We start from the raw sequence: 26,258 nt of genomic DNA, 5'->3' as shown, positions 1-26,258 counted from the left end.
TTTGGGCATTTTTAGATCGATTTAGGATGAGTATGGACTGATTTTACTTGTGAAAACACCAGTCAATTTTAAAAGCTTTTACTATTCTAGTGAGGACAATGTGGCACACAAAAACAGGCAGCCTAAAATGCAGACATTGGAGAGTCATGTAATAGATCTTTCATGGCAGGACGGTCTGTCAGGTGTCTTAGCCTTGGGTCCATGTCTCTCATGAACGCCGCAAAGATTAGTCGACTGGTGCTAGACATGGATCGCGGACAGAACAACATGAGCGAGACCCATTCATCAACCCCGGGCTCCAAACAGGTGAGGTAAACGTAAGCGTCACGCACCAGAAAAGCTTCTTAATAAATGAGCCTCATAAATGGAAATGGAGCTTGAGATGAGACCTTCTGCTGCAGGTCAGACCATCCGGCACTGAAGAGAGATTTATGATGCATTGCTCATACCGTACACACAACCACACTCATACTTACACATTCTTCTCACCCACAGGGCCGTCATTAGCCTCTCACTGATTTCACAGTTCTTGCGCTACTGACGGCCCTGTAGGCTGGTCAATCAACCGACAGAGCACCGCTTTTTCATTCAAATCAGTCATTCATACTCTCACTTTTTTTTCAGTTCCTCTCAACTTTGGGTCAAACTAGCCTACCAGTTTATTCTGCCCAAGAGTTGCCCTCTCCGCCTAATCTAAATGCTCAGTAGGAAAAAAAAATACTATGGAAGTCAATGGGGTCCATCAACTGTTTGGTTATCGACATTCTTCAAAATATCTTCTTTTTTGTTCAGCAGAAGAAATAAATTCATACAGGTTTGAAACAACTCAAGGGTGAATAAATGATCACAGAATTTCCTTTAAGGACCTATCAGCCTACGCCAGGGCTATTCAACTGGCAGCCCGCGGGCCAAATGCGCCCCGCCAATCATCTCCATCCGGCCTGACGGTACCAACCTCCCTCCTTCTCTTTTCCTGGCGGTGCGGCTAATATAGTTTGATACTCGCTCCGATTGACCTGAGAAACGTTTTACATGCGAATATTTCAGCAGTTATTATGTGTCCCGAATTTATGTCGACTGAACCAGCGATACAAATCATTCGTGAATGAATCATTCTTTTGGTTCGATTCTTTCTAAACGCGCTTGCATAAAGGTCTAAAACTATTCGGATTCATTCGGACCACTCCGTCACTTTGTCAGTCAGGACAGTAACAACAAATAGCGCTGTTTTCAGTTGTTTCACTAGTTGTTTCAACACCGCCCAGCACGGAGTTGAGTTTACTCCCGGTCCCGGACACTAATATTAAACAGCGTTGCGACAACCAGTGGGAAGCGTTTCAATTCGAAAGACACCTCTCTGTTACAAACCACAAATCACTCGATGGTTTAGCGAGTATTAAATCGGATGAAACAGCCTCAACATTCCCAACAAGACTGATGAGGAAAGCAGGAGAAACATTGTGGCATGAATGAAATTAGAAGACTTTAAATCCCTGGCCTACGTCATATAGAGTTTCATGCCAGAACTACTGTAGGTATTTGCGGGAGTGACAAATGCATTATATCACCGAACTCACACCCGTACATTTTCAGGAATCACAACCGCATTCATGGAAAACCGCGCTGTGTGAACGGATCCAGACATTTTTGTAAACTGACTATACTGTGCATAATTGTGTTATATGTGGATTGGGATACAAGTTTAGTATCAAACACTGACTGTAATGATAAAAGGTAAGTGTTATCAGAGTCTCTCCACTCTCACCAGAGGGCCGAAGGCGATGACCTTGAGAATACACTCCAGTGTGAAGAGAGCCGTGAAGATGATGTTCAGCCACTTTAACATGTCCTCATACGGTTTAGGAGCATCATGGAACTGCAGAGGAAGAAAAAAACACGCAGTGATAGCGACTCACTCTGCACTCACTCAAATATTCAAAAGACCTGTAAAATAGGCTTTCAAGACTCCAAAATTAGAAATGACTTATTCATAACTGAATATTCACGCACATCATTTCGTATGTAATAATTAGCATTGCTGAACCTCAATCAACCTTTGCAATGCCTTTACACACTAACTTACAGATAAAGCACAAGAGGGCACTTCCTGTTGGCAGCTTTCCAGACGTACAATTGACTGATGAACTGAGCCGCACTAGACCGTTCCCAAAGGAAAAAAAACATTATGCTTGGATGTTTGGATGCACTGATTTAATCTAAATAGCCTCTTTTGTTCAATTTAATTAGAAAGTCTTCTGTATAACTTACAGGCCACAGGGAGTTATTATGGAGAAAAAAGCATCCTAGATAAACCCAGAGAGTAAATTTCCCTTTAACCTGTTAACTCTTTGAGTAAAGAGGTGAAAATGCATTCTGAAAATGGTTGTAATTCATGAATGCTTTGGAATACAGCCCTAGGGCAAAGAATACGTTTATGTTTAGTAAATATACTGCACTAAACATTTCAATATTATACAAAAAATATATTTTACTAAATAATTTAGACTTGAAACCTAGGCCATATGTCTAAACAAGTTGTGCTCCAATTTTGAAGTTGATATCACAAAAATGTAGGCTCCTGTAAGAATTTGGGAAACAGGATGAAACTAACACTACACTGAATTTTGATGTGCTCTACTGACATAAATTAATACATTTCTGTCACAAAACAGTGGCCAAATGTGAAACCTTGAGTTTCAGACCTTTCCAACAATATGTGTTTTCTTAAGATTAGAAAAACTTTTGATTACAAAATAGTGCAGTAAATTTTGTAAAATGCGAAACAACACCGCCTATAGGGAGAGGAATCTGGTAACCATGGTATCGCAATGTCCGATCTCAAAACAGTTTTCACAGGATGGATTTTGAGTTGAGTTGTCGAATGACACCTAATTTATGATGATTACTAAATATTTATTAGGGAAAAAAGGATAGTAAATAAAAGTGAGACACTAGTGAGACACTGACTAAAAATGACAACAGTTTTACCTTCATCATGAGGACCACCGTGTTGATGGCGATCATGGTCAGGATGGAGTACTCAAACGGAGTGGACACCACAAACTTCCACATCTTGTACTGGTAAGACTTCTTGTCCTGCGGCATGTAGCGGGTCAGGGGTTTGGCGTTGATGGCAAAGTCGATACAAGCTCGCTGTTGATGAAAGCGCACTTATCTCATCAAGAGTTCCTCAGCAAAATGTTGATGTGAATATCTACAAGCTTAAAACTACTCATCACGCTGATCTTTCCATGTTTGATTATTAGAACAGGATTGGTATTCCCAGAGCTCTCTAAATCAAACGAATGAAACAACTAATGAGTGCTTGTAGACAAACATCAAACCAGCAGCACAAATCTGAACAGAGCTCCGTTAAATATTTAAACACAGGCTAATAATTCATCTGAGAGAATATATAGATACAGATCAGAGACAAATACTATATAAAGAAACCAGAAAAAAGAGAAAAATAAGAAATAGATTAATCCTCCATTCCAAAACCTAGTGCTGCATAATCATCCTGCCTTTTAAGATTTTTGTTCAAATTCCAATGACACATTCACAGAATTCACAGCAATGAGCTCCGTTGAAAAAAAAAAAAATCTTAAATGTAGTCCATAGAAACATATATATTAACGTGACCAGATTTCTGAAATAGGGGACATTTCCTACTTCAGTGGTCAAAATTTAATTGAAAGCTCACTAGTAATTATCAAATAATTAAAAAACTGGGACAATATATTTAGTATGTTTTTAATATAATTAATAATTATGCTGTTTGCCGGTCAAACTGACCCTAATTGGTTATTAGTATAATTCACTAAAAAACACACTATGAAATACTAGTAACCACTGCAAATAGCAAACAGATCAAAACAGTATTATATTATAACAAAATTAGGACTTTACAAGAACAGATTACAAAAATAAAACAAAATATTAAACATAATGATAAATAAAACTATTTCACAATATTTTTTTACATTTTCTAATTGTAATTTTAATATTTTCACAAACCGTGAAAAAATATATAGTAACTACAACTGCTAAAGAACATCTTAAACCAGCCTGGTCTTAGCTGGACTCCTAGGCTGAATAGACTGGACTGTTGGCTGGTTTTAAGAGGTTTCGGACACTTTTCAGCTAATCGGGCTAGGAGAACATCTGGATGCCCAGCTAAATGCGTTTTTTTTTTTCAGCAAGGTAGCAACTATGCTTATATCGAGTGCTTCAGAACAGTTATTTATGAGGACTAATAACTTTTTGAATGCTGCCTTAGTAGACAAAAGGCAACAATGCAGCTTAATATGTTTTAGAACAGAGCCAGAGTTTTCAATTCAGTTGAAAGAGTTCTGCCTGACTGGTCTAAGAGTTCCTCCTGGGATTTAGTTATGTGCTTTGTGTGTGTGAGCATGTGTTTGTCAAAAGAGCTAAGACTCAAGGTAGTAGAGATGTAGACGGACAGGCGCGCTGGCCTCACACAGGTGAGAGGAATTCTCTTAAGAGCGCTTCTCCTCCAGGCATCTCAAAACTGTCCGTGCATTTATAAAACAAGACTTTGCCCTTATTTGCATATACACTGAAACTCCATTTAAGCAACACTGATTTGTGTCTACAGTTTACCCCCCCCCCCCCCATCTACTCATCCGTTCATGGTTGATTGTAACTGACTATGCAGGCTTCCAACTGCCCCGACCTACCTCGTTCTTTTCCAAGCTGCACTCTGACATGGCTTTATCTCCCTGCTCCTGGAACGTGATTATGATCAAAGCCACAAAGATGTTGACAAAGAAGAAGGGGAAGACGATAAAGTAGACCACGTAGAAGATGGAGGTTTCCATGCGATAACCCGGACTGGGACCTTGGTCTTCAAAAGTGGCATCTACAGAATGTTTCAGCACTCTACAGAACCACAGGGAGAATGTCAGCAAGATGCTCACATAAAACATAGAAAGGTTCAAATGAGGGAACATATGCATTACAAGAATGAAAAGAAGTCTGCAGGAAATGGGAATTGCGGTCGTATTTTCTTCCCTATTGTGACTTATATTGCCGTGAAATGACTTGAATGTAAGGATTTTGTCTATCGCAAATAGATATTTTTTTTAAATAATGATGTGCATGGATAAATATTTTATAATAAACACTGAAAAATTCCATTAAAAATAAGAATGGTCAATTTTGATTTCATGGTGACTTTAAGATTTTTTCCTTAAATTATGTAATAATTCATGCATCAAATAGTTAAGATTATTACAAAACCGGACTAACACTAAAAGTTCAAAATATAAATTGAATACATATTTAGTTTCAGCGCTTATTTGCTGTAGAATTTTATCCCTTTTGCTTCCTCTGCCTTTTTTGATTGTCCCTCTATAAAAAGGCAAAAAGTCGAACAAAAAAGACATGAACACATTTAAAAGCATTCAAGTATATATTTAAAAACTTTTTACAAAGTAGAACAGACAGAAAATATCAGCTTAAAGCAGCAGAGAGGGAAAACGTGTTTATATACTGTACCATCCAGTGGTTAAGATAACATGTCCACGTCCATTAAAACTCAGAGTACTAGAGGCAACTCTTGAATGTTAAAGAGGGATTTAAGTTATTAAAAAAGAACTTTCTGGATTTTCTTGATTCAACGCTTGAGTTTCTTTCTCTCAACCAAGTATGTGTTTTTCTATGGAATTAAAAGTAAAAACACAGATTACACCAGAGAGAGTTGAGCAAGACGAGAACCTTGATCAGAATAGAGTAAAAGAGGAAAGAGATTCGAGTAAGAAAAGCAACATTAAGTGTCTCAGTGTGATGTGTTTGTGTGATGAGGAGGACTCACGTTGGCCAGCCCTCTCCTGTAGAGACAGTGAACAGGGTCAGAAAGGCCCACAGGACGTTGTCATAATGGAAATCATACTTCTTCCACTCGCGCGGCTGCGTCAAGGCCACTCCATCACTGCCGTATTCCAGGAACTGACCCCTGAGTGCAGACACAACACAATCCACCACAAACTCTTCCTTTGTCTTTATTTACTTTGAATCCTTCCTTTCCTTTTTCCAACTTCCTCTGCTTCTTCCTCTTTTACATTCTTCCTTCCTAATTTCTTTACTTCCTTCTGTCCCTTTTCTTTTTTTCCTCTCACTTTCATCCTTTCTTTCCTCTTCTTTTCCATTCCCTTCCTTTCCTCTTTCCTTCCTCCCTGCCTTAATAAAATTTCCCCCTTCCTTCCTTCCTTCCTTCCTTCCTTCCTTCCTTCCTTCCTTCCTTCCTTCCTTCCTTCCTTCCTTCCTTCCTTCCTTCCAGCCAGCCTTAATTTAATTTTCCCCTTCCTTCCTTCCTTCCTTCCTTCCTTCCTTCCTTTCTTCCTTTCTTCCTTCCTTCCTTCCTTCCTTCCTTCGCTCGTCCTTTCCGTTTATCTTTCGTTTTTCTTTCCTTGCTCCCTACTTTTGCACTTCCTTCATTCCATTCCTTCGCTCTTCCTTTCCTTTTTACCTTTTGTATTTCCTTCCTTTCTGCCTGCCTACCTTCACTCTTCCTTCCTTCCTTCCTTCCTTCCTTCCTTCCTTCCTTCCTTCCTTCCTTCCTTCCAGCCTTAATTTAATTTTCCCCTTCCTTCCTTCCTTCCTTCCTTTCAGCCTTAATTTAATTTTCCCATTCCTTCCTTCCTTCCTTCCTGCCTTTCGCTCGTCCTTTCCGTTTATCTTTCATTTTTCTTTCCTTGCTCCCTACTTTTGCTCTTCCTTCATTCCATTCCTTCGCTCTTCCTTTCCTTTTTACCTTTTGTATTTCCTTCCTTTCTGCCTGCCTACCTTCACTCTTCCTTCCTTCCTTCCTTCCTTCCAGCCTTAATTTAATTTTCCCCTTCCTTCCTTCCTTCCTTCCTTCCTTCCTTCCTTCCTTCCTTCCTTCCTTCCTTCCTTCCTTCCTTCCTTCCTTCCTTCCTTCCTTCCTTCCTTCCTTCCTTCATTTCAGCCTTAATTTAATTTTCCCATTCCTTCCTTCCTTCCTGCCTTTCGCTCATCCTTTCCGTTTATCTTTCGTTTTTCTTTCCTTGCTCCCTACTTTTGCACTTCCTTCATTCCATTCCTTCGCTCTTCCTTTCCTTTTTACCTTTTGTATTTCCTTCCTTTCTGCCTGCCTACCTTCACTCTTCCTTCCTTCCTTCCAGCCTTAATTTAATTTTCCCCTTCCTTCCTTCCTTCCTTCCTTCCTTCCTTCCTTCCTTCCTTCCTTCCTTCCTTCCTTTCAGCCTTAATTTAATTTTCCCATTCCTTCCTTCCTTCCTTCCTTCCTTCCTTCCTTCCTTCCTGCCTTTTGCTTGTCCTTTCCGTTTATCTTTCGTTTTTCTTTCCTTGCTCCCTACTTTTGCTCTTTCTTCATTCCATTCCTTCGCTCTTCCTTTCCTTTTTACCTTTTGTATTTCCTTCCTTTCTACCTGCCTACCTTCACTCTTCCTTCCTTCCTTCCTTCCTTCCTTCCAGCCTTAATTTAATTTTCCCCTTCCTTCCTTCCTTCCTTCCTTCCTTCCTTCCTTCCTTCCTTCCTTCCTTCCTTCCTTCCTTCCTTCCTTCCTTCCTTCCTTCCTTCCTGCCTTTCGCTCGTCCTTTCCGTTTATCTTTCGTTTTTCTTTCCTTGCTCCCTACTTTTGCTCTTCCTTCATTCCATTCCTTCGCTCTTCCTTTCCTTTTTACCTTTTGTATTTCCTTCCTTTCTGCCTGACTACCTTAACTCTTCCTTCCATTCCTTCATTCTTCCTTTCCACCTTTTATCTTTTTGTCCTTTCTGCCTTCCTATTCTTCCTATTCATTCGCTCTTCATTACATTATCCCCTTTTTACCCTGCGTCTTTCCATCCTTCCTTTGCGCTTCCTTCCCTTTCCTTTTCCTCTTTCGTTTGCTCTAGTTCCTTTGTGCCAGGGTTATTATTCGTTAACTAAAACTATTAAAACAGTTTAGTTATTTGAAATAAGGCTGAAAAAAATTTAATATAAATATTAGATGAAAATTTTGAAATGTTCCATTGGCAACTAACTGATATAAGTTTAAGTTGAACCACTAAAATTACAAGCTTAAAAAAAATAAAATAATAATACTGAACTAAAACTGAAAACTTAAACAGTAATATTTAAGATCAACACAATTACTAAAAATTGTATTTAAATTAATTCAAATAACTATACTAGTATATACAACTACTTGACACTTGCTTTTCTTTTTACCTTTTGATTTTCCTTTCTGCCTGACAACCTTCCTTCCCTCATCCTTTCCATATTTTCTACTTTCACTTTCATCCTCCTCCCTCCATCCACTCTTTCTCTTCCCTATATCCATCTATCCATCCATGTAGAATACATCCAGACAGTCCAGCCAGAGCACAGCCGTACCTGCAGTCCTTCTCCAGGGCTTTGGACTCATCGGTGCAGTGAAAAAACTTCCCCTTGAAAAGCTGCACAGCAATGACGGCGAAGATGAACATGAAGAGGATGTAAACGATGAGGATGTTGAGCACATTCTTCAGAGAGTTCACTACGCAGTCAAACACGGCCTGGAGACACACAAACGGCACAAATCAAATCTCCTGCAAACAGTGGACAGCCTCACTGCCACGTGCAGACCATAATGCACACTTTCATTAAATCCATCTGTGTGGAAGCACACAACTTCACTAACTGTAGGCTGTGACGTAATTGATTACTGCTCCTCTTGCTCTAGATAATCACATGATTGCACTAAGGCTGAGGATAAAATAAGTGTAAGATGTGTAAATCTACTCATTTTTCTGTCATTTCTGCTTGTTTAATTTCCTCAGGGTATCATTATTAGCACGGAGTAGTATATATTTTTCACCATTAATGCTAATAAGATCTCTGTAGGCAGGATAAATGTCTCTGTGGCCCTGTGAGGCTTTATCTGTGCATTAGTATTGCAACTAACCTAAACTGCAGTTTTATTTGTTAGTCTATTATTTATTTGAATGCCACCGGTGATGAATCTTCAGCAAAATGAATAAATTATGCTGTGAAATATTAGTTTAAATGTATAATTTAGCCATGTAATGAGATAACAGTAAGTGTCTCTAAAACGATTTGTTTGTGTGCCTAAGTGTGTGATTTGATTAGAGAGAAAGATGCGACAAGGCTGTTAATGTTGAGGGCAACACAAGGGGCATCCCTGCCTGCAAAATATTCACACAAACAAGCACAATATCATCAGTGGCAGCTTCAGATTTTTTTTTTCTTGCCTAACAGTTCAGATGGGGTGCTAAGATTTTTTTTAAGTGCATTATTAACTTCAATATCCTGCATTTATTGCATTTTCCATTTAACCGTAAAACTACACATTTACAAGGTCACATTATAAAGTGTGCAGAGTTAATAAGCACATGATATCAATTTCGCTGAATATCTTTATTATTGCCTTATCAGGTCTTTAAATCAAACACGGTTTATTCTGCGAGCATGTTATTTTAGAATTATTATACACACTGTTATAAATTCGCTTTCATTATTTAAGCTTTATTTCAAATACCAAAATATACCAATATAGTTTTATAGTTTTACTGAACAATAACAACAACAGCATGGAAAACACTATCGTTAGCATCTTTTTTTATCAATGCCTCTCAGTAAGACTGAATACACCTCAACCTCAACCCTCTTTAATGAATGATAATCTTTCACTGGTGGATCTGATCTTGTCATTTTAAAACTAAAACCCCCATAATTCCACTTGCATGCTCTCAGAGGAGTAAGATAAGAGCTAAGCAGGGACATTACCTTGAGTTTGGGCAAACGTTTGATGGTCTTCAAGGGCCTCAGGACTCGAAGGACCCTTAGGGACTTGATGGTGTTGATGTCCTTGCCTTTTGTTCCCCTGTAAGGAAAAAGCAATGACTTAGAGACATTTGAACACGCTTGCATTCACACATTTTAACATACACTTGATGCATTTTGATGTCATCCGCCAGCACATGCACAAAGCCTTAATTCAATTACATTTTTCATGAGCTAATCACTTCCTCCAGCCCATCATGTAATTCAGAATTACATTAGCTAGAGGTCATTTGGTTAGTAGAAAGCATGCCTTTAAGGGGAGGTTATTTTACAGAAACAAACCTACCTCTGAGCATGACAATAAATATAATTTAACATGTAATATTTCTGTAAAATAACACTCATTTACCAGAAAAAGATACAAAGAAACAATCCATTCAGCAGGAGTGGTTTCTTTGTAAAAACCACAGTTGGCCAAGTCATATACTGATGCTGAAAAGCTTAAAAAATAAATCAAATACATGTTGCCGCCATGTTGCTAGGATGTTGTGGGAGTTACTTTACTATTAGATTGCTAGTGGTTATTTACTGGCTTAAGCCAAAAGACACCGACTCTCTATGATGTTCTGTGACCAGTCGCATAAACCTCTAAGATTCATCATACAAGTCATCTCATTTTTTTTCTTTAAGACTGATCATAACTTTAAAAAATAATAATTTACATTAAAAGAAAGTAGATTGGCCAAATTTGAATCCGAAATATAAGACAGACGAGTTCTAAAGACACTTCTAAATATGTTTTTTCTGTTTTTTTATTTATTTTTATAATCCACCAGGCAAAAGCCATGAATTCTAAAGCTACAAGTTTAATGAAGTTTAATACCTTCTTTTTTTTTTGAGAAATCATAACAGTGATGAACCACTAATGAAATGTATTGAACATAAAATAAACCCTTTTAAAGGCTTAATAATGAATGTCGCTTTAATGTTTGAGTTCCATTCAGTTTAACTGTTTCCAGGATTGACTTGAAGTTAAATGAAGTCACAGAAGCCTGTAAACATCAATGCCACACTGAAAAATTCATTCTCTGAATGTTACAGCAGGTAGATTCGCATTGAATGACAGATGAAATTACACAGTTCAACAGAAGGGAACTCACCTGAGAAGATAAGAAAAGGCTATTTAAAAACTTTTACTCTAAACTTCAGCAGCCACATCTAAACACAAGAATGACCTCAATTTGAACCTTGTTTAAACCAAAAAGGCTGAGTCCTTTCTGACCGGTGAGATGTTTCCTTGACAGTTAAAAGTACTCTGAAGATGAGCTTTTCATAATTTTCTTTACATTCATCATTCAAAACACAAACTTCAAATGCCCTGCATTGCAAATAAGCATTTACTTCCCGATACTAAAAAGAGTGGGTTTAGGGAGTCATAGCTTAGCTCTGTGATTGTTCTGCTTACTTTTTCTCTCCCATGAGGAGTTGGGTCTCTATCACTCTGGCATGCAATGTCCATGCAATGTCTGTCAGTCATACACGCACACGCACACACACACACCCCATGGGTGCATGTGGATCTCTGCTTAATGAGACAGTCAACTATACTCCCATAGATTTCAGAGGACTATCTGTCTCCAACCCCCCATCACACATGAGGTCCAGTGAAATTATATTGAAAGTAAGATAAAAACTTTTGTTTCTGGTAATTCTGAAAGTTCATAATATTATAAATATTATAATTTCATAATATTATATATACACAATCACATTTCGTATTATATATCATATAAAATTATAGTACAACAAATTGTTACATTTATGTGTGTGTGTGTGTGTGTGTGTCTTGAATAATGGGCTTAATTTGTATGCAAAATGCTATATTTTTCATATTATTGTTATATAAAATTATATGCAAACATATATTTTCCCATATTATCCAGATATTTATTGACAGCCTGTGAGTTTTATCCACAAATGTTTAGTGAAGGAATATAAGCATTTTAGAGCGATCTGCCATCAACTAGCTTCTAAAATACAAAGACAGTAAAAACATCCATCTGCTGTTTTCACTGCTTATCCATATTCAAAACAAGTTGGTTATAGAACTTCTTTTGATATGTATGTAGCAGATGTTCAGTTTATGCAATAATTTAACAGCAATAATCAGAATTAATTCAGCTTCTGTTTGGCCATTATCATAAGGGGTGGCTGTCCTCTGGAAACAGTAGGAGTAGTAGTTTCTATAAGCCCTTGCAAAGGTCGAAGGTCATGTAATTGGGAAAGAGTTGGTCCATCCCCTTCCGCAAAGGCTGAATGAGAGGAAGAGTCGAAGGGTGGTGAGTTTGGAGTGGTCCGTGGGAAGGTTGTGGGGTAAAGGGTATGTTTTTAATAGATATATAGACTGTCCCCACCTGGTCACGCTTTGCTGTGATCTGACGAGGGAAACCGATGAAAAACCATGCACATGTGCACAAACACAGAAACACACACATAATAAGGCGCGTCGCAGACACAGAAGAAGCAGTAAATGCAGATCAGCATGAAGAGATTAAATGAGATCAGAACGGAAGTGAGCTGTCACTGAGCGGAAAACACTGTGGAAGGACGGACAGCAAAGAAAGATTAAAAAAAGCATTGAAGCAACTCTAGTGCACAATAACACATTACATTAATCAAAGACATGATGCAATGGGGGATTATTAGTTACTGTTTGTTTGTAACATCTCTGCAAGATAAATAACACTCAGCAGTAAATATAGAGGCATCGGAAACATGAATCACAAATGTGAATAGGTCACAGACCTACATATATCACGTATACACACCCACACACACTATAAGAAAATGCATGCATGTGCTAGAGATTCATGCAACTCCTGGTAATGGATGCTGATTGTGTACAGCAAGTAAAAGTAAAATGGATTCACCGATTGCTGCAAGTAACGGGGACTCATCATTTATCTTTTTTTTCGCATTGTATCAAATATGAGATGAGGTATTTTTCATAGAAAAAATACAAACTCTTTTCTTTATTTATCTATATTTTCTTTATGGTGGCTTAATAAGGAAGGGATAAATAAATAAATAAATTAAATTTAAAATAAAAATAAAACATGTTGCAACAGATGTTTTCTTTACTAGATGGTTGTAATGTCTTTAATCTGATTGGCTCATATCACTTACTGTACAGCAGCAAGTATCATTCTGTCTTTCTTAAAATTCGATTTAAAAATGCATTATGTTGGGCTTCCTTATGAATGTACCGAACTGTGAGTAACTCAGTTTTATTTACTTGCTGAAGTGTATTGAGTTTAAGAATTCATTTTAGACGCTGCTTATGTCCAGTTGTGAATGTCTTGCACTGGTCTACCGATTCCTTATCCACACAAACACACACTAATACTCAGGCAGTTTAACATGAAGCAGGTAATAACAAATGCGTACCCCATGAAGCTCCTGAAAGCAACGCAAGCGAAAAGGAAAGACAGGGCAGATAAAGAAAGAGAGAAAGAGAGAGAGACAGAAAGAGAAAGAAAGATGGATGGAGAAAGAAGGAGCTGAATGAGAAACATTAAAACCCACAGGACACAAACCACTGAAGAACAGCACAGGAGAGAAAAGAAGATTACAGCACAGTTTAAGAGAAACAAGCACAGGAGTATCAGAAAGAGCAAAACACAGTATATGAGATACATTTATATTCACTGTACAACATTAAACTGAAACCAAAGCTAATACTGCCCTAAATTAATCTTTCTTCAACTACAGACACTTTGACGTCCTAGGGGTTGGTTTTTTATTAAAACTAACACGTTTTATTTATCTTTTGTTATATTATATGAACGAAGGTTCACACTAGAACCATCTTGGTTTTATCAGTCCTTCATCATTTCTCACTTTCAAATACCAGAATTTATTGTTTTACACTTACCAAAATGTGAAAATTTGTAAATATTTTATTAATTGAAACCTAATCATCCCTCAGTTCTGGTGCCATTTCACATGACCAACCTAATAAATGTTTTTAGTTTTAGGGTTTTTACTATTTTAATTATGTACCATTTCTGATCTAATTGGATTTTGTCAAATTATGCAGAAAATGTGAAAATATTAGGTAACACTTTATTTTAAGGTGATGTAGTTACACGTTACTACATGATAAATTGAGCATAATTGCAAGTCACTAATCATAAAACAAACACTAATAACTCTATAATAAGTACATATTACTCAGTACTTATTTGAGTAAGTACAATGTAATGTCAGCTTAAAATAAAGTGTAACCAAATATAATTTACATTTGTGTATCAAAATAGATACATTTGCTTTAGCAAGACAAAGGAGTCGGTTATTTTATTGCAAAAATGTTTTAAATGTAATTTCCACCATATAATGCTAATAAAACCAATACATCCTTTTAGATTTGTTGGAAATTACACTGTTATAGAAATGCTTATGATTTCCAGAAATAAATGACAAAAACGGTAGCATTATTTTATGGTGCAAGCGAAACTACTGCTGGACGTTAATTTATAAAAAAAATGTATTAACAATGTAAATAAAGTAGAATAATAAAAAAATTGTGCGTGTTTTGTAAATCCACAAGGGCAAAAGTGTCCGTAGCTTAAGAAACTCTTGGCGAACGTGATTTCACCAAGCGTAACATGTTCTTGGATCAATATCTTTGTTGATCATGGAACAACATTCCAATCAACCAATTAGATTTGAGGGACAAATTTACAGTTTATGTCCGGTTTAGGCTTGAAACCAGGTTAAAGTGCTTCTAAATCAGTGTTATTCACGTATTATTTCCCTCTGATTTTAGGGATAAGTTATTGATAGGGTTAGGTTTAGGGGTGGGGATATGGTTAGAAGTATATTTAGGATGCAGGAACATGTCTTTCTTGGCAAAATCACAGTGAATATGCTGTAGTACCACCATCAGAAGCACAGGTGCCAGTCGGAGCTGGTGGAGAATTTCTGCACTACTGAATAATACAGCTGCAAACTCACACAAAATGCCTGGTCTCAAAAGCGGAGCAGTTTTCTCTCACCTCTTTTTCAGCTATTTTAAAGCACCCCGGGGTCTCTCTGTCAAATGCAGAGGTGGAGATGGAGAGACAGCTCAGCATCTGCACATGACGACTAAGAAGATTCAGCCACACTAGACCTTGGGATTCATTACACAAATCACACACGCGCTGTCAAACCAAATGTGTGTGTGTGCATTTATGTTTGCCTTGCAGAGAAATCTGCACCCGACTGGGTTCATAAACTACATTATGTTGGCTCTCGGCTATGAAAAACTCATGCCGTCGTGATGTCACGGTGGTTGCCATGGCTATACAGTTGCTAAATTTTCTGACTGGTTGCTAGCGTGTTGCAATGTGGTTGCTAGGGTAGCTTGTGGCTTAGGTGGTTGCTAGGCACCTACATCATTGTGAGTCTAGGGGATTTTATTGCTGCTTTATCATCCATCAAATGAAATGTTTAAATTCAATCAATTAGAAGAGTAATAGCACACTAAGGAAATCATTACTAATTACCATGGGTGGCTCAGGAACAAAAAGAATAAGGCCTTGTCCACACTAATACGGTTTAATTTAAAAACGCATCTTTTACTCTCTGTTTTGGCCTTCCGTCCACACTGAGACAGCGTTTTGTCCTGCGAAAACTGAGCTAAAAGTGGATAAATTTGAAAACACCGTTTTCACGTTGTAGTGTGGACTGTGAGAATGGATGACGCGTTTAGCACCTGAGCACCTGTTATGTGCTATTCACTTTCACACTGTTGCTAAAGATATGTTACTTTGTACACTCTTCATATCGCAGTTGCGTTTTAGACCAAACATATAATGGTGACTGAGTGCGACCTGAACGCATCAGTGAATGCTGAGATATTTTGCTAAATATATATGGTGTCTGTATCATCTCAGTGAGCTTTCCTGAGAGTTTACGCATGCGCGGTAAAGTAAATTTAGCCTTTTCCGACGTGGTTTCAGTGTAGATGAAAAACTTTTGGAAAACGCTAGTGTGGACGGAGTGTTTTGAAACGAAAACGCCGTTTTCAAATGTATCCGGATGACTATGTAGACGTAGCCTTAAAGGAAAACCGTTGGGAAATATGTCCTCTCTGCAACTGTCTGGCTCAGATCCTGTGGGAAATACTAAATCCGAACCATTAGCACAGGTGTGCGCGCTGCACACGATCCCATTATGAGCTAAAAAAAAACAGATGCACGTTAAACCGATCAGTTCCTAAGACCAAACTGCACACAGATGCCACACTTCCCCTCATCACAAAGCTTCATCTCACACCAGAAAATAAACAGCGAGCAGTCACATCCTGTTTCTGTCATTTTCGACTGAATGCTCTCTTGCCGGATTTGAACTGACAGTCTGCTCGTCTCTGCTCCGCTCTGACAGAATTACAAAAAAAGCCACTCACGAGCAGGCGAAGGCCACCAGGGCGCCGCTGACTACAATGAAGTCCAGTATGTTCCACAGGTCCCTGAAGTAAGACCCAGGATGCAACAGCAGCCCAAGATCAATCATCTAGAAGGAAGAAGGTGAACAAAAAAGAAATTAATACTTATATTCAAGCAAGGACGCATTTAAATTGATCAGAAGTGACAGTAAATACATTTAGAATGTTACAAAATAAATGCTGTTCTTTTGAACTTTCTATTCATCAAAGAATCCTGAAGATAAAGTATCAGGGTTTCAACAAAAAATATTAAGCAGTACAACGGTTTTCAAAATTGATAATAATAAGAAATGTTTCTTGAGCAGCAAATCAGCATATTTGAATGATTTCTGAAGGATCATGTGACACTGAAGACTGGAGTAATGATGCTGAAAATTCAGCTTTGCCATCACAGGAATAAATTACATTTTAAAATATATTATTACAAATTGTAATAATATTTCACAATATTTCAGTTTTTACTGTTTTTTTTATCAATTAAATGCAGCTTTGGTGAGCATAAGAGGCTTCTTTAAAAAAAATAAACATGAATAAATCGTGCCAATCCCAAACAGGGTAGAATTATAAAATTATTAAAAATATTATATACAGTATATAGTATATGTATATACACTATATGTATATAAAATTTCATACAGCAAAACATAAAAATATATTCTTGCGTCAATGACACAGTGACAAGGAGGTTTTATTTACCTTTATAACCATCTCAAATGTGAACACACCAGTGAAGACGTAATCTAGATATTTCAGCACCTGAGGGAACCACAAAACAGTGTGAGTGCTAGAAATAAGAAGTAATTTTCTTCCTATTTCTGCAGTCCCACAGACCGTTTGAGCAAGGGAAAGCATATGATGCCATAAATACTGAAAAAAAATCTGTGTAAACCATAGTGTTGGGCCCCACTGCAGCTATGATTCAGCGAGTAATTCAATAATCTTCAAAACAGAACAGACATGATGTACAATGTATTTTTCTGAGAGACAAAAATAGATGTTCTGAATAAACACTCAAGCTTTTCCATCCTTTCATTCCTCCCACATGAGCAGTTGGGGAATATTGCGTGAAAGCAGAGATTCATCAGACAAGCCGATCACCCTCAATGAATCAATTACAGAGAAAACAGTGGACAGTGGGATTCTTGAAGACATGTGTACATGTAATTCTCTGTTATTCAGAGAGCGCTGCTACGTTTATGGGCTAATGCAGTCTGAAGTCTTCTCGCAGGCTTTCCCGAAAAAAAAAAAAAATTGTGCAAAAGCCAGTCAGATGGGCTAGTGACATTTCAGCATGACATTTCAGACAAGGGCTGCCATACTGCCCTACAGGACTGGTCTTGAGTTATGTAAAATCCACTGATGTCATAACCCCATCTTACAACGAAAGACAGTGACAATGAGATCAAAGTTTGTTGCATTTTATAGATTTATAAGACAGCACTTTAAAAACAGACGTGGCAAGACGATTCACTAAATAGACTTTTTCAGGTCTGGAAACTACTTTTATTTCTTGACATTTGCAAGTGTGTCTTACGTCATTGCGAGGGGCATTGGCCTGCACAGGGTCTTCAGCAGCGAGAGCGATGCTGCTCATGGTGATGACTGTGAGGATACACATCTCAAAATACCTCAGGTTCACCACATAATGACACAGCCGTCTCACTCTACAGAGGCAACATGAAAACACAAAGCTTATTCACACTATTCAGTAGGTACATCGAAATCTAGATGTTTATTCACAGCAGTTCTATGCAGGTAATATATGTGATACACATTTCATGTCTCTCCCGAAGACTGCGCTAGAACATATAGGGTTTGGGGTTTAACTCACGGGTTAGTTGGACCAAACACAAACATGGAGCTGTATGGCAGAATGTGTTTGGGCGCATTCTGATTTAACTCATCAAGATCTTTCTTTTCCTCGTTCAGCAGTAGACTGTCACCATCAATGTTGTTCACTGTCAAACAGATAATCATTAGAGCAAAGATGAGGAGGGGATGTCACAAGTGGCAAATAAACATTCAAAGCTGCCTTCTTTTTAGCAGTGCTGAATTTGTAGTTAGTAGATAATACTTGTGGATAATACTAATTCAACCAAAAATGAATAGTCTGTCATCATCTACAGTATTTACCCTCATGTCACCTAAAACACTTTTTCCTCTGTGGAACACAAAAGTAGTCATTTAGCATAATGTCTAAGCTGCCGTTATACAAGATCTTGACCAAAAACTGATGCACCTCTTAATGGAAATAACATCACAACATTAGCTTTTTAGCTACATTTTTGGTCAAGATCTTGAATTGACTATGCAAGAGTAAAGCACTATGTAAAGTCTACTCCAGCACATCCCACAGACTTTCAATGAATTTAAGGTCTGGACTCAGAGCTGCCAATCTATGTGTGGAAATGATTCTTCATGCTCCCTCCCAACCATTCTTTCACATTTTGAGCCTGATGACTCTTGACATTGTCATCCTGGAATATGGCCATGATTTGTTTTCCTAAATGAAAAGCTACACACTCCATCAATTAGGGTTGCCAAACATATGCTAGAAACATAATAATCACTGAAATAATAATCCAATCATAGACTCTTAAGTATTTGCTTATTTAAATCTAAAGATAAATGTTAAATAATACTTACTGGGGATGATTATGGTCTCTCCTGGTGGGGCAGTTATGGTGACGGGGATGTTGACTCCGGTTGGGCCTGCTCTGGTGCTGTTTTTTAGATTATCCGTGACTTCTGGCTTCTCATCAGTAGGAGACTGGAGAGGGCTGGTGGCTAGGCTGTCTGTTTCTGTCGGTCTGCCCCTGTAATAATTGGAAAGCTATACATCTGAACAAAATAATATACAACATACACAATATAACTCAAAGTGCTCCCTAATGCTTTGCAAAGTATGTGCACATCAAAGCAACAATAAAATTGTAGCAACAAATGCCATGTCTGATCATATACTCAATGTCAGTCTATTCAGAATGTACACGGCTTCAAAATGCCTCGCATAAAATGATGAATGACACTGCGTTATATAACAAAAATATCAAAGTAATTTCATTTAGAAAACAAACAAACAAAAAAACAGCATACTTTTCAAGAAAAACCTTTGAAAGAAAAAAGTATTTGGACTCTTTGTGGTTATCAAACATTAGTGGAACAAATTCAAAATTCATGTGAACGGAAATGTTGGCTACTCTGCTACACCTGTGTGAATCTGATGAGAATCTGACTTGATCATCTAAGAATCATCTTGAAACAAGCTGGTCAAAAGATATTGCAAAAATGTTTATGTGTATGTGTAGTTTTGAGAAAAGCTCTAGTATTTTTTGTTTCTGCAACTTCCACTTTTAGTATTTTGTTATCTAAATGTCATGTTTTTTTATTTATTTATGGCTTAAAGGGATAGTTCACCCAAAAATGAAAATTCTGTCATCATTTACTCACCCTTGTGTCATTCCAAACCTGTATGACTTTCTAAGAAAGAAAAGAAAGTGATGTGACGTGTGTATTCAAGTATGGTGTCCCATATTCGGAATTTGTGCTCTGCATTTCACCCATCCAAGTGCACACACACAGCAGTGAGTATTGAACGCACACACTCCGTGAACACACACCCGGAGCAGTAGGCAGCCATATTTGCTTGCTCAAGAGCACCTCAGTTGTGGGTAATGAGAGTGGAAGAGAGCGCTGTTCATTCACTCCCCCCACCTACATTTCCTGCCGGTACTGAGACTCAAACCTGCGACCTTCGGGTTACAAGTCCGACTCTCTAACCATTAGGCCACAACTTTTTCTTTTTTTTTTAAAGAAAGTGAAAGATTTTACAATGGGCACTGGTTTTCTGTACTGTCTCAGACGAGACAGATGGGACTCGAACCCACAACCCTTATCTCCGAAGGCTGATGCCTTATTCATTCGGCCACTGGTTTCTTTGTTCTGTGGAACATTAAAGAAGATATTTTGAAGAATGTTGGTAACAAAACAGTTTTGGTTCCCATTGACTTTCATTATACGGACAAAAAGGGAAACTGAAAATAATTGGTTACCAACAATATTCAAAATATTTTTTTTGTGTCTGTGCTCTTCAGAAGAACATACAGTCGACATACAGTCTGAGAACATACCTGCGTTTTCCACCATTCTCCCTGCATTCTTCTCCATCCAGTGTAGACTGGGCTTTAACACGGGGCCGGTGTCTCCTCCTCTCTCCATTCCCTCCTTCGCCCTCTTTGTGACCTCGAACCCTACTCTCACCCCTGCCTCCGTTACCGATCGGGCCGTTTCCGTTCCCGTTGAGCTCTCTTGATCGGCGAGAATGGTGATGTCTGTGTTCTCTCTCCTCCATCCCTGAGCCCTCCTCAGGAGAGCCAGCCATGTGGTTCATGTGTCCCCCATCCTGACTGCTGCTGCGCTCCAGGCCGCCCTGGTGCTCTCTGTTTCGGCTGTGGTGTCTATGCTGCCGCCCTTCCCCTGCATCTCCGTTCTCTCCTCGACATCGATGGGGCTTCTTTGTCGGTTGACACTCTCGACTGTCCCCATCTCCGTCAGTCCTGGAATTGTCCACAGTGCCGTCTCGATGTTCCACCACCAGAGGCCGATCGTGGTGGGTCTTCATGTCGGGCCGCAGATGCAGCGCAGAAGACAAGTGCAGACGCTCTTCGGGCTCTAGTTCGTTGAAAAGGGCCTCGCTGCTGTTGCGCAGATTGTGTCTGCGCAGCTGGTTGGTGCGCTGCTCCCATATGGACATCTTCTGCAGTGACCTCTGCTGCTCTTTACTGAGGGACGGGAGAACATTCGCCTGAATTACACACATCAATTATGTACCTACTCCGATAACACCCACATCCATGAGCCTACCACTGTCGACCACTCAAAATCACTCCGATCACAGTAAGTTTTCATGATATCATATGTCATGAGTTTGACATAAGATGACATGATCAACAGTAATGTTGTTTGCAAACAATACAGCATGAATGGCTTTTTTATTTTTATTTTTTAAGAATAAACAATTAGCCAATCAAAACAGAGGTAGACCTAATTTTAAATCTTGATGGTACAGGAAGCTTTTAAAAAAGTAAGTAAAGCATTAAAACTAAAACTAAAAGTGAAATAAAAATAAAGCAATATAGAAAATATTTAAACAAAAACAAATGAAATGTACAACAAATATACAACAAAATTACCGAAACCTAAAATAAGTTACTTTACTTTAACTAAATAAAGTACAAAAATAAAAGTTAACTTAAAATATTAACAAATACTATACAAGTATTCATCAAAACAGAGGTCATTTGCATACAGTTCATTCATTCTTAAAGGTAGGGGTGAGCGGGGCACAACCTAACGTGGGGCTAGTTGTAACACACATGGTTTAAAACTTTCCACACATGCCAGCATGACGAAACTTAATGTATTTTACTAGTTGCCAAATCAACACTTTATAAAGAAAAACTTTTGCCAAAATTAAAAAAAATCTTTTTTAAACATTTATTTAACCATAGCAAAAGTACATTTCTTACTTAAGTTAATTTTTCATCTCTGTTTTTTGTGTTTCTTATATCTTACATCTGTTATTTAGCAATTGAGATAGTTCTTTAACGCTGATCTAACCAGCAGAAGACCCTAGCCAGGTTTAAATCCCGGTTGCACATGTGGGGCATGTTTTAACACTGCGTTACAATGTGTCCCTCACATGTTACAATGTGCCCCACCTGTGGGGCATGTTGTCACATTTCACTTCCAGTCTTTCGGTGTAAATCAAGAAAAATGTATACACTCTATTAATGAAACAAACCCACATAATTGTACTAGACGTGTGAAATTAATGTGGGGAAAAATAAACACTCTGAACCCCAAGTGAAATTACACAAACTGAGAAAGTCAAAAAGTGTTAGGTTGTGTCCTGCTCTCCCCTACTTTTAAAGTCACTTTTGGGTGAGCTACCCCTTTAAGAATATCAGGCTCTCAAGCATCCGAGTGGAACAGTGGTTGGCATAGATGTTTTTCTATACAGTATACAGTTTCAGTATAATCTGTACCTCATGCTCTTTAACTCATGCATTTCACTTACGTCCAACACCAAATGCATTGTTAAGAAGAGACAGAGACTACAGGGACTCGGAAGCCCTAATGATGTGCTAATAGCATGTGCTAATGATAAAAATCACTAAAGTTGAACAAAAATAATAATAGCATCCTGAGCTGTGTCACTATACCTCACAAAGCGACGACATGGAGTGTAGACATAACTCCTTTGAGACACATTCAGGGTAGCACAACACAGAAAAATGACAGACATGTTTAAGACAAACAATCACATTATATGAAAAGAGGTCAAGAGAGAAGGGAAGAACAACTAGTGAGAAAGAAAAACACACACAAATAGAAAAATGCAACAAGAAATGCGAATGTTGACACACAAACAACACAAAACCTGCAGATGTCAATAGAATTTCAATGCACCAAATGATGTTTTCTGATGAAAAGTCCCATTCTATCCCTTGCATGCAGAAACATACACACACAAACCCCAAACCCACACACTTCAAAGCCCGCTGATCCAAATAGTCAGTGAAGCTTGCAGACAGCACACCCAGACTGCTCTGTTTAGCTTGGCCTTCATTCATATTGGAAAAGTTATCCGCTATCAAAAGGATAAAAATCAAAGTGCTGCAGGCCTCTGCAGCCTTCACATATATAATACATCTATCTAAGGACAAAAGGAGACCATGTAAAGGAGGAATAACAAGCTCCAAGTACCAAGCACAAATAGTTATATCTATCTATCTATCTATCTATCTATCTATCTATCTATCTATCTATCTATCTATCTATCTATCTATCTATCTATCTATCTATCTATCTATCTATCTATCTATCTATCTATCTATCCATCCATCCATCCATCCATCCATCCATCCATCCATCCATCTATCCATCCATCCATCCATTTATCTAAGCAACTTCCTTGCAACAGGCTAGCAAATATTTAAACTAGAGATGCGCGGTTGGCGGTTACAATGGATGACGTGACGAAAAATAATATTTTAATTAAATTCGGGCGGGTGGCGGTTGAACCAATCAAATGATTGTTAGGCCTGCTGGTGTAAAATGAATTGCACTGTCTAGCTGAAAAAGACGCGCTCTCTTCCCATGCAGTCAAAATTAACGGGAGTCTTCAGAATAGGCTCGTCCTAGTCGTCACCCTGACATAACCGTGCGTAGAGTAAATTGACTATAATGTGGATGACTTGTTATTTTATTCGAGCTTTCTTTCTTTTTGCAAAAGTGCAATAGGCATTAATTAGTAGTAGGCTTAATAGCAGCATGTTGAAATTATGTGCCAAATTGCGTTTTTTATTACAATGATATAATTGTACAGTAGCCTAGTCAGGTAAGGTCAGGTTTGCCGATGTGCGTTTTATTTAGGCTATTTATTTATTTTTGTCCCTGTGCGCCGATCGGAGACGGAGTTCACTGCTGATATTCTGGGGATATAACATAGCCAATAGGCTGTACTAGTATGGACTTTAGCCTTTAAATATCTTTGCTGCATTGGATCAGTATCCTTTCTAGAATAGGCAAGAGCTTTAAAGCCTCGCGGCTCGCGTCAGCCATAGACCTTAAAACAATCAGCGGATGACGGGTGGGTACGGCTTTGAAAATTGGTCAAAAAACGTTGGTGCGGATGGATGGCGGACGGATGATGAGTTTTGTGATGCGGTTGCGAATGAAATAATAGCCCATCAGTGCATCTCTAATTCAAACATACATAAAACCGAAATCTTTTTTTTACCCATTTTCGTTTTTTCTTAATTTCAGACAACATTCTGTGACGCCAACATTCAAGGTTGTGTTGATTAATTGGAATCTGTATGAAAGCATTTGTTTACTACTAAAAATTGATGCTGTGATCAACCCCAAAATCAATGAGATGAGCTAAGAATAAAAAGACAGAGGGGAAACAATGAGAGAATTAAAGCATTAAGGAGATAGAAAGAGGAGAGGAGAGGAGAGGAGGAGTATTGTAAGTGAGAGCACAACTCACGGTGAGTGAACGCTGCAGACTGAAGACCTGCGAGAGATTGCATCTCGATTTTGCTTTACAAAACTGCACATGCGAAACAAAAAAACAAAACAAAAGAATGAGACACAAACTCAACTGAAAAAAGTGCCGAGGGAGCAGATGGCAGTCAGGGTGATGTCACTTCTGTCTGCCCACCTGCCCCCGTGTGTTTCAAATACAAGACACAAACATTGGTAACACTTCAGTAAAGGACACTTTAAACACTGTACAGACTGTGGCCTTGGAGAATGTCTCAAGACTTTGAAATTATGAAATTATTTAAAACAATTCTGGCCTTCCACTTCAGTGTCACCAAAATATAAAGCTAAAAATACATGTGTTAAAAACAACTCAGACGAAATTAAAGATCTTAACAATAAACAAGCTGCATTACAGAAATGTACAGTTGGCAGTTTAGTAAATTTGATTTGATGTGATCAAATGAAATGTGGATTATAATTAGTTTTGTTGAGAAATATTGAGGTGACAATTGTAAAGTACTAACATCATGTGCTCTGTGAACAGAAAAAAAATGGTTACACATATGAACACAAATGTAAATGAAAGTAGCACAACAAGACAACCATTCAGACTGTTTTGTTTTCTAAAAACCTACTGCAGATTGGCATCACTCAGTGTTTCTTCAAATAAAGTCATTTGTATAGAAGAGGATGATTTGTAAAAATGTTTAGTTATACTCTTATAACGTCTTAGAAACGTTCGACAAGGAATATACTAAATTATATTAAACATATTGTATATTGTTATTACACATTTTATTACACAAATTATGTTGTGGGTTCGTTTCCATCATGACCAACAATTTTACCACTAATACAGTTAGCAACTGTTAGTGTACTTGTTTACAAAAAAAGATGGGCATAACATGAAATTAATTAAAGATGTTCAATTTCAATCTGAAAATATTAGAAAAAATATTGTGTACTTGTGTAAAAATGCTTAAATGTCATTTCTGTCACTGTCATTTTCTGTGATGCATGTATATAGACTGTTTGATGTTTACAAATTACTGTAAAAATTACTAATGAGAAACCTAATTCCACTCCTAATTTCCTTAAACTACAAAACATTTTAGGTTTATTTACCTAGTAGAAGCTTTTGGGCAAAAATGCGCATATGTAAAAAGCATATGGCACCATAATAACTATCTCTGCAGATGACATATAATTAAAATATAATAATATACTGTAGCTTTGAAACACCATAAACACACTTATGAAGAACAGACTACACAGAGCAGGTTTAAAGGGGAGGCCAGGGTCACACTGACATTGACTATACAAACAATCAAGCAATCACAAAATAATTAACAGAGAAGTAACAAACAACAGCTACAGTGCACATTATAGGAAAAGTTCCATAGAGCAAAGTTGGATACAAAAAAAAAATCAAAGGGAAAGTAACACAGACACTTACGCTGCTATTGAGATGTTGGCAGCAGACATAGGGCTGACCTCCTTCACCTCCATGGCCTTCTGAAGAGCCAAGCTCTTCTTCGCTGCCTCCTCTTGTTGCTCTTCATCCTAAATTCAAGGACATTGCAGAAATGAAAGCTCAGGATAAAAGAAACATACTGCCTCTTCAGGTGACATGCAGATATAGGAAGCCTTATTAAGGTCAAATTACCTTTGTCAGCTCCTGTGCGTTGGCGAGGTTATCCACGGCAATGGCCAAGAATACATTGAGAAGCGTGTCTGGTTGTTTTCAGGTTAGAGAATTGTCTGTATTTCATATTGTATTTCAATTAAAGGGATAGTTCACCCAAAAATGTATTTCATACAGGTTTGGAACAATTTACAAGTGAGTAAAAAATAACACAATTTTTATTTTTGGGTGAACTATCCCTTTAACATACATGAAATTTGCATTAAAGGTGCATTGCGCAACTTTTCATGTTAAAAAT

General features: G+C 37.9%; 1 protein-coding gene across 1 annotated transcript in view; it reads right to left on the bottom strand.

Annotated features, from left to right (window-relative positions):
- Positions 1–26,258, bottom strand: part of cacna1bb (calcium channel, voltage-dependent, N type, alpha 1B subunit, b) — an 85,814-nt gene that overhangs the window by 25,494 nt on the left and 34,062 nt on the right. Inside the window, exons 14-28 of the mRNA XM_084387925.1 lie at positions 25,982–26,049; positions 25,772–25,878; positions 24,317–24,379; positions 20,391–21,041; positions 18,907–19,076; positions 18,092–18,218; positions 17,795–17,924; positions 16,957–17,016; positions 16,222–16,328; positions 9,774–9,870; positions 8,382–8,542; positions 5,837–5,977; positions 4,701–4,902; positions 2,989–3,153; positions 1,766–1,876 (exon numbers count right to left, since the gene is read on the bottom strand). Coding sequence (XP_084244051.1) covers positions 1,766–1,876; positions 2,989–3,153; positions 4,701–4,902; positions 5,837–5,977; positions 8,382–8,542; positions 9,774–9,870; positions 16,222–16,328; positions 16,957–17,016; positions 17,795–17,924; positions 18,092–18,218; positions 18,907–19,076; positions 20,391–21,041; positions 24,317–24,379; positions 25,772–25,878; positions 25,982–26,049 — 2,360 coding nt within the window. The remainder of the gene's footprint in view (positions 1–1,765; positions 1,877–2,988; positions 3,154–4,700; positions 4,903–5,836; positions 5,978–8,381; positions 8,543–9,773; positions 9,871–16,221; positions 16,329–16,956; positions 17,017–17,794; positions 17,925–18,091; positions 18,219–18,906; positions 19,077–20,390; positions 21,042–24,316; positions 24,380–25,771; positions 25,879–25,981; positions 26,050–26,258) is intronic.

The sequence above is a fragment of the Rutilus rutilus genome (genome assembly GCF_951802725.1).
Source record: "Rutilus rutilus genome assembly, chromosome: 18".
Classification (NCBI taxonomy): Eukaryota; Metazoa; Chordata; class Actinopteri; order Cypriniformes; family Leuciscidae; genus Rutilus; species Rutilus rutilus.
The sequence above is the reverse complement of the archived record's forward strand: the minus strand, read 5'-3'. Positions and strand labels throughout refer to the sequence as shown.